We start from the raw sequence: 8930 nt of genomic DNA, 5'->3' as shown, positions 1-8930 counted from the left end.
ACTGTGTGGCCCTTGCTGCTCCATGCCTCAGTTTCCCTCTCCATCTCGGGGGAGTCAATTAGATCACCCCAGCCTCATAGGACTGGTAAAAAAAAAAAAACAAAACTGAATGGAGGACAAAGATCCTGTTTCTGGGGCAATTCCAAGGTTAGACAAATAGCACCTAGACGTCCTGAGCTGGGCAGACACTGGTCAGGTGGGGCAGGGACCTCTCCCTCCCATCACCACCACTCTGTATCAGTAGCAACGGCTTCCTATGTGCCAGGTCCGGTTCGAAGTGCTTCACCCGCCTGCGTCTTTCTTAATCCTCACAACACCCACTTTATAGACGAAGAAACAGGCCAAGTGAGAGGAATGCACTTTTCCCAAGTCACACCGTCTACTTCCCCACTAACCACCCTCACACTTGGGCCAAGGCTCCTCCCCAACCCTTTCCCAAACTGGACTCTGAAAAGAAAGGGCTAAAAGTCCTGGGGCTCAGGGGTAACATTTCATGAAATCTTTAATGAAACTGGGGTAGGGGCACGAACAGAGGGGAGGGGCAATGGGCACAGGCTTGGGGCGAGGGAGATGGCAGTGGGGCTGGGCAGGGGGCTCTCCTCATTCCCGCAGCAACCCTCCCCCAATCATCCCACTGACAGGGGAGGGACATAGGGAGGCAGAGCCATAAATACGTCCAGAATTCCAGAGAGGCAGCGAAGGAGGAAAGGGGCGGCTGGGGATCTCAGAGAGGGGGCAGGGGCAGGCCCGGGCCGCCCTTGTCAGGGGGTCCCGGCTCCTTGGGCGGCCGTGGGGGCCCCGGAGGGTCCCCTGGCTTGCGGCCGTGCTTGCGGAAGTAGCGGTAGCGTTGGACGTAGGCGCGCACCAGGTTGCTCACCTTCACCGGGTTGATCTCCCCACTTTTGCTGTGGCAGATCTGGGGGGCAGGGGCAGCTGCAGTCACCGCCAGCCCCCATGGTCCCCTGCACCTGGACTGCTGAGCACAGCTGGGGACTGGGATGGGAACCCCTCCGCCAAAATCCAGGCCAACGCCCCTACCTGTCCCCCGATGCCAGCAGAACAGGCCCAGGTGGGCTTGAGGCATCCTGTCACCCTCTCGCCTTCCAAAGTGACCCACTGCCCCTCTGTCTCCCCATCTCTGTACGCCTGTCTGCTCACGTCCATCACTCCGTCTCATCCTCTCCCCACCTCTGTGCATCTTGTCCCCCTCTGGGCCCCACCTTGTGGACGGCCTTCCTCAGGATGTCCTTGTACTCCTCCTTGGTGATGTCCTTCTTCTGATAATACGGCTTGATGGCCAGCTTCACCTCCTCTACTGCCCGCTCCTGCGTGTGCAGCTTCTTCAGATACTGGCGAGGGTGGCGACAGTGGGAAGAAGGGACAGCAAAGGCCAGGTGAGTTACTGCAGAACCCCTACCTCCACTCACCTGCCCACCAGCTCAGACTTCTTGACCATCCAGCTACTCCCAGAGGTGGAAATCCTGCTTAGGGTCTGCCCTGTTCTCCCCTTGCTACAGTCGCCCCAGACCCCAGGCCAGGCCTGGGCCTCTCAATGTCACTAGCATCTCCTCCAGGCTGGACCCTGGGCTGTCCCAGGCGTCCATGACCAGGACCCATGTGTCCCCTGCCCTTACAGTCTGGTAGGGAGACAGACCTGAGCCAGGCAGCTGTTCCCTACCATCCCAGAGAAGATGGGGGCAGGTAAACTGAGGCCTGGGAAGGGCAGGACACCCCAGACTTCAGGGCCAATATCTCCCATGAAACATGAATGCCAACTGTTGGGTGAGCTACTGAGCTGCTGGGGGAGCCACGGCCACCCCGGGGGGACTCTTCAGGCCTCCCTAGCCCCACAGGAGTGGGCTTCTAAATATGCGCCCAACAGAAAGGGATTGTGTCCTGCACCCGTCTCATATGTGGAGAGAGAGGACGATGGCAGAGAACAGACAGGGCAGCCTCACTGGCGGAACAGGGACCTGCTGCTCGTCTCAGGGCCTGTACTGTCCCTGTCCCGCAGCCCATGGCGCAGGCCATGGACAAGTACACATCAAAGCTGTGGCCCCACCTCCGTTTATACGGGGCTTATAACACGGGGGTTTGTTCTGCTTTCCTTCTGGCTCTGTATGTGGGGTGCGAAAAGGGTGAGCAGCGCCATCATCTGGTGACAGGGCCATAGCGACCAGCAACCAGACCCACCCAAAAGGTACACAGCCCCAAGGCCCAGGAGGAGGAGCCAGATGTAGTGGGGGGAGGGGGGGCCTGTCTGCCCTGCACCCATTCTTCCTCCCTCCGTCCAGGAACAGATGCTTGATTTTTTGTTTGTAAACCACCCCGAGCCCCCCTTACACAAAAAGATCGGGGTGAGAGACAGAGGTATAGATGACCAAAGAGTAGACTGTAGTAGGTATATGTATAAACATGCGTGTGTTTATATCCATATCTATTTCTCTCTTTCTCTCCCTACCTCCATCCCATCTCTATACGAAATTCTTTAAAAACCTGTCTAGCACCCCTTTCCCAATCATGTAATCAAGTGAAAGTTTAGTTCCTTACAACTTAGTGATTTCAGTTTTATCTAAGTCCTCATCTGCTGGCATCAGTCTCTGGCATTCTCCTCGGGCCCCTGCATCTCAGTATCTGCCTGCGTTCTCTGCAAAACTGTCACCACTAACCCACCTCTCCCAAGCCCAGTTCACCTTGTCTGTGTCACCACGTCCCTCGGAGCTGCTGCTGCCCTCTCTCTTGTCAGACGCTGCAGCCAGCCCAGTGGGGGTGGGAGGGGTAGAGCCACAGCCCCCCAGGGGGAGGCTGCCAGGGAGCAGGTAGCTGGAGGGGCCAGGGGGCAGACCCAGAGAGGTGGGCACAGGAGCTGGCGTCACCCCCAGACTTGACGGGGGCTTCCTGTGGCTGAGGATCTGTGGGAAAAGGTTGGAGGATAAGCAAAGGGAGGTGGAGGGGAGGATGGAACATGTACCCCTATTCCCACCCTGACTTCCCAACAGTCCCAGAGGCAACAGGCTCCTCTTCTGGCAGATACCTTGCCCCAAAGCCTGCTGGGAGCTGAAGTTCCTCTCCTAACCCAAAGCAGGGGACAAGAGAAGGGGCTGCGGGGACTCTTCCCCAAGGAAGCCCACCTGGTTGGTGGCCTGGATCAGCTCCTGGGCCTTTGCTCGGCTTGCCAGATTGGCTTCTTCCATCTTGAAGAGAAGTGCAGTCACTGCAGTAGGTGGGGAGTGGACGACAAGGATCGGGAGTTGACGCAAGAGAAGAGGGTGACCCTCACCCAGCCACGTGCCACCTCCCGCCCCGGGCCGCCAGACAGGCTATAAGGTCTCAGGCTCATAACTGGGAAAAGGGGCCTCAGCCACCAAGAGAACCAGCCCACACCCTGTATGTTCTTAGGACTCAAGGTGTGTGTGGCGTAGGGGTGGGGGTGGCGTGTGGCCAGGGTCACACAGTGACAAGTTGGTCCCGAGCCCCCGTAGCCTCTCTCCCCACCTCTGCAGTCTAGCAAAGGCTCCTGCCATCCCTTAAGGGACACTGCTCCCTGCTCCCCGATTCCGGTCCCTCCACCAAGCCTACCCCAGTCTACCTCTAGGTGGACCCCAGGACACACCCCACTCCTCCAGTCTCTGCTGGACTGGCTGCCCACTGCTCCCATCTGCCCAGTGCTCTCCCAGTGCACCCAAACATCGTGGAGCCTTCTGGACAGACCCTGACTGGCCCTTACCCACCCAAGGCCCTCCCAGTCCTGGTCACTACACCCACCCCTTCCAAGGTATCTCCACTGCCTCCAAGTTTGTCCCCACATGACCTCCTCCCTGATCCTGTCTGGCCACCCTCATGTGCCCCAGCCCCCCCAGGGGACACTCACAGGCCAGGACACCGCTGGTAGTGCAGTCTACACCAGCGGGCAGGTTCCAGGGCATGGGTGGGGGCAGCGTGGGCAGCTGGGAGACACGGGGGGCTGGCCCATCCTCTGCCCCCGAGTCGCCAGCCGTGGACCCCGCACTAGGGGCGGTGCTGGGAGCGGCCGCAGCCGTGCTGGTGGCCGTGCTGGTGGCCGGCTGCTGCTCCTCCTCCTCCTCCTCCTCCTCCTCCTCTTCCTCCTCCTCCTCCTCTGCCCCACCTCGGACTCCAGCCTCCTCAGCGGCCTCTTCTGGCAGGAAGGAGACCTCAGGTGTCTTGCAGCTGCTATCCACAGTCTGCGAGTCGGGCGTGAGAGCAGGGGGTGGAGGGGCCGCCTTGGGGGGCGGAGTGCTAGGGGCCTTCGCTGCCCGCTCTTCCCCGGACCAGGAAGTCTCCTCAGCCCCTTTGGCTCCCGCCGCCTGGCTGCAGCTGTCCGCCTTGGACTTCTTCAGCGTCGCAGGGCCACTGCCACCACCGCCACTGCCCCCACCGCTGCGGATCTTTTTCCTGGTCTTGGATGGCTTGGTCTTTCCCTTGGTCCCCTTGGCTTTCTTGGCCCCAGCCTTGGCCTTGACCTTGGTCTTTTTGGGCTTGGTGCTGCCCTGAGCTGCTTTGGCCACCTCAGTAGGGGCCCGCTCATCCGGCTTGAGAAAGGGGGAGCGGCTCTCTCGGTCTCGGCTGAACTTGACTCCGATGGAGCCCAGGCCAGCAGACGTGGCCTCCTTGGCTGATGTGGTGCTGCTGACACCCTCTCGGATCAACACGGCCACCTTGGACTGTAGCTTCACCTTCCGGGAGGATGAGGAGGACGACGAGGACGAGGAGCCTGAGCCGCTGCTGACAGGTGGCTTTGGCGGGGGCCCTGAAGAGGGCGCCAACTCCTTGGGGGGCCGGGCCTTCTTGGATGACCTGTCCCTGTCCCTATCTCTGTCCCTGTCCCGGTCCCGATCCCCCCCATCCAGTGCCTTCCGCCGTGATCCCTTCTCCCGGGAGGAAGAGGAGGAGGAGGCAGCCCCAGAGCGGCGCCGGTCCTTCTCACTGCTCTTGCCTCCCCGCTCCTCGGCGCTCAGTCCCTCGGAGTCGTATAGGACCTCGCGCTTGGGCGATGAGGCCGGAGCCGGTGAGGGGCCTCGGGGGTCAGGCTTGTCCGGCCGGCCCACGGTGATGGTCCGCTTGATGGCAAAGAGATCGTGGTCCGTGAGGTCCTGGATGGAGGGCGGCACGGCCCCCCGGCGGCGGCTGTCTCGCTCTCCGCCCAAGGAGGTGGAGCCGGAGGGCGGTTGGGCCGGGGCAAGGCCCTTCTCACTGTCCCCAGACCGCTTCTCGCCCCGGGACCGCGACCGCTTCTTCTTCTTCTTGCTGCCGCCGCCATCCCGGTGCTTGCCGCGGTGCCGCTCGCGCCTGGAAGACGACGACGAGGAGGTGGCCGGGGGCGGGGAGTTCGAGCGCCGCCGCCGCCGCCTTTTCTCCCGAGACCGGGACCTGCGGCTGCCCCCGCGGCGCCGGTCGGTGCTCCGCGAGCGGCGGCGGGCGGAGCGGGACCGCGAGCGGCGGCGGGCGGACGACGAGGCGTGGGAGCCCGGCTTGCGGTCCCGGGAGCGGTGCTTCTTGGAGTCCCAGGGGGAGGCCGGGGCCGGCGGGGCGGCCTGCGCGCCGGAGGAGGACGAGGCGGCCTCCTTGGCCTCGCCGCCGCTCCTCTTGCGCTCCCGCCTCGACTTCTTGCGGGTGGGCGGGCCAGTGGGGGCAGCGGAGGCGGGGGCGGCGGCCGGGGAGGGCGAGCGCTGCCGGTAGCGCTCGCGCCGCTGGGGCAGGATCTTGCGGCGCAGGTCCAGGCCGCCCCAGCGCGCGTCTGCGGTGGGCGGGGCGGGGGCCGGCTCCCCAAGGTCCACCTGCAGGGCGCCCTCGCCGTCGGACTCCGCGTGCAGAGACAAGAAGTCGTCCCCCTCGGGGGCCCGGGGGGCGGGCGGCGGGGGCGGGGGCTGGGCCGCAGCGGGGGCCGGGGCCGCCGGAGGGGGTCGTGCGGCCCGGCCGCCGGCCCGGAAGAGGGAGAGCGCCATCCTGGGCTCCTCCTCAGGCTGGACAATCTCACCCTCCTCAATCTCTGAGTCACCCGGTGGCAGCAGAGGGGGCGGGAGGGCGGCGCCACCGGCCGTCACCACCTCCACGGAGACCTTGCCTTCCCGACAGGCCTCCGCCTCAGTCCCCACCACAAAGACGCGCCGGCGGGTGGCTCCGTCGGCCCGGGTGGAGTCGGCCTGAGGCGGTGTGCCAGGGGCTGGAGTCGGCTGCAGGGGCTGGGGGTCCGGGCCCGGGCTCTCGTCACCTGGGAAGTCCTGGCTCAGGCTGTTGTCGTCGTAGATGCCCGCCAGGGTCTCTGAGATGCGGCTGATGCTCTGGGACAGGGCTTCCTCCTCCTCTTCTTCCTCTTCCTCCTCCTCCTCCTCCTCCTCCTCCTCCTCCTCAGGTGAGGGGGTCCCCGCCGATGAGCTGGGGTTGGAGCCAGTGGGCTCGAAGGGGTCGTACTTCTGCTCTGGAGCAGGCGGTGGGGAATAGGCCTCGTCGGTGGGGTGGAAGGGGTCATAGATATCAAACCGGGGTGCAGGAGGGGCCGGGGGGGCCGGGGGTGGTGGAGGGGGAGGCGGGGAAGGGGAGGATGATGAGGGGGAAGGGGAAGGCGAAGAGGAGGCAGAGGAGGGGGCAGGGGGCGGAGCAGGGCCCCCGTCTCCAGTGCCCAAGGTGAGGAGGTGGCGGGCACAGGTGGGTCGAGAAGAGTGAGACTGCGGAGAAACTGCAAAGGAAGAGCGGAGACAGGGTGGCGGTCAGGTGCCTGTCCCAGTGCAGCGGAGGGGCCCGCAGGCAGGTCAGCACCCCATCTGCTGGTCCCCCTCGCTCAGCACTCGCCACACCAGCAGGCACTGCTTCCAGTGCTTCACGTGTGTCAACACATAAGATGCTCCTAACAACAGTACCTACACTCCACGCTGTAGGTACTGCGACCCGGGGTCCCAGGAGGAAGCTGCAGCACAGAGAGCTGTGGCATCTTCCCCTAGAGCACAGTCAGCAGGGGGGAGTCAGGATGCAAACTCGGTCAGTGTGGCCCCCCAGCCTGCACTCTCATATCTGGAGATGTAAGCTGGCCTGCGGCCCAAGACCGCCCTGACCAATGACAGCAGTGATGTTCCCACAGGAGGCACAGGCTGGGATGGGAGAGCCAGGGTTCCAACCTAGGACCACCTGCAGGGGTCAAGCCCTGGCTTGATGAGCTGGCTGCCTCTTGAGGGAATCTATCCCTTTGTACAGGAGGCCTAACGTGAGGCTGAGAAGGTGAAACTCCCTCTCCAGAGTCAGAAAGTGGCAAAGCTGGTGAGCCCTAAGAGCCCGAGTCCTCACCGTGCCCCCATCACTCTGTGATGAGCCCCATCCCAGGGGCGACATCTGCTTGGGACTCAGACAACACTGACCGGGCCAGGCATCGTGCTGTCCTCCGTTATTTTGTCCGCCCTCCCGAGACCTTGCTTTCGAAGCACTCCACGGTCTCAGCACCACAAGTCACACATGTGGAGACAACTGATCGAGGCTGCCCCCGGGGCAGATGACGGGGCCAGGATTCAGACACACACATCAGAGTCCGGAGGCCACTCTCTCAACCACATGTAACTGCCAGGATCCTGCCCCAGCAAGGACGCCGGTCACATGAACAATGCCAGGGAAGCCTGGGGCTAAGAAGGCAGCACCAGAGCCACCTCCCCACCCGGATCCCAGGCTCCAGCCCTCTCCCGCAATATGCCCGAGGGCAAGCAACTCAACTGCTGTCTGCCTTGGTTTCCTCATCTATAAAAGGGGAGTCTGCTCATTCATTCAACACATTTTTTCTGATCATCAATCTGACAGACGCGGCTTGGGGTATAGAACAGAACCGCAAACAAGAGACAAAAATCCCTGCCTTCAAGGACTTGCTGAGCACGAACTCTGACTACCCGGGCTGTTATTACCACCACCTGAGGCAAAAACCACATCTGCAGATCGTAGCAGTCTGCAAACTGGAGACATCCGCTTCCTTATAAATCGTTTTTTTAAAGGACTACGGGTGAGTTCTTCTTGCGTTCTTAATATTTTCCAAACGAAGACCAAGAAACACTTGGAATAAGAAAACAAAACATAGGGACTTCCCTGGTGGTCCAGTGGGTAAGACTCCATGCTCCCAATGCAGGGGGCCCGGGTTTGATCCCTGGTCGAGGAACTATATCCCGTATACATGCCGCAACTAAGAGTCCTCATGATGCAACTAAAAAAAAAAAAAAAATCCCGCACGCCACAACTAAGACCTGGCACAGCCTAATTTTAAAACAACAACAACAACAAAAACCCAAAACATAACCCCAGAGTCCTGCTGAAAACAGCTATTAGGTTCCAGACACAGCTACGGATAGCACTTAAAGCCCAAGGGCCAAATCCCACACATCACCTGTTTTTGTAAATAACATTTGATTGGAACCCTGTCCCGCTCACTTGTTTACTTATCCCCTATGGCTTCTGGTTTTAAAAGAAATGAAGAGGGAGTTCCCTGGTGGCCTAGTTGTTAGGATTCTGGGCTTTCACTGTTGAGGCCCGGTTCAATCCCTGGTTGGGGAACTGAGATCCCACAAGCCATGCGGTGCGGCCAAATAAATAAAGAAATAAATAAATTTTAAAAAAATAATAAAAGAAACAAAAATACTTTTGTGGGCCCCTAAGAGTGTGGCGGCCCCCTAAGAGCGTGGTAGGCCCCAGGCACCATGTCCCCTGAGCCTAAAGGATAAGTAAGTCACCCCAGATCTGTGAGAAAAAAGAAAGGACGAGGATGGGACTTCCCTGGTGGCACAGTGGTTAAGAATCCTCCTGCCAATGCAGGGGACACGGGTTCGAGCCCTGGTCTAGGAAGATCCCACATGCCACAGAGCAACTAAGCCCGTGAGCCACAATTACTGAAGCCCACGCGCCTAGAGCCGGTGCTCCACCAACAGGAGAAGCCACCACTGCAGTGA

At 61.2% G+C, this 8930-nt stretch overlaps 1 protein-coding gene across 6 annotated transcripts in view; it reads right to left on the bottom strand.

Moving 5' to 3' along the window:
• Window positions 1-489: 489 nt before the first annotated feature.
• The window catches only part of SCAF1 (SR-related CTD associated factor 1), an 18482-nt gene continuing 10041 nt past the window's right edge, over window positions 490-8930 (bottom strand). For 5 of the 6 annotated variants that reach the window (XM_029210989.1, XM_029210964.1, XM_029210954.1 and 2 more), the window contains 5 exons: window positions 3872-6694; window positions 3132-3214; window positions 2694-2912; window positions 1221-1349; window positions 490-916 (listed from right to left, as the gene is read on the bottom strand). In XM_029210989.1, the coding sequence (XP_029066822.1) occupies window positions 725-916; window positions 1221-1349; window positions 2694-2912; window positions 3132-3214; window positions 3872-6694 (3446 nt within the window). In that variant the 3' untranslated portion in view covers window positions 490-724. The remainder of the gene's footprint in view (window positions 917-1220; window positions 1350-2693; window positions 2913-3131; window positions 3215-3871; window positions 6695-8930) is intronic. The other variant, XM_029210999.1, reaches the window with a different exon arrangement.

Source organism: Monodon monoceros, unplaced genomic scaffold (assembly GCF_005190385.1).
Source record: "Monodon monoceros isolate NGI ecotype Baffin Bay Population unplaced genomic scaffold, NGI_Narwhal_1 Super_Scaffold_10, whole genome shotgun sequence".
NCBI classification, from domain to species: Eukaryota; Metazoa; Chordata; class Mammalia; order Artiodactyla; family Monodontidae; genus Monodon; species Monodon monoceros.
The sequence above is the reverse complement of the archived record's forward strand: the minus strand, read 5'-3'. Positions and strand labels throughout refer to the sequence as shown.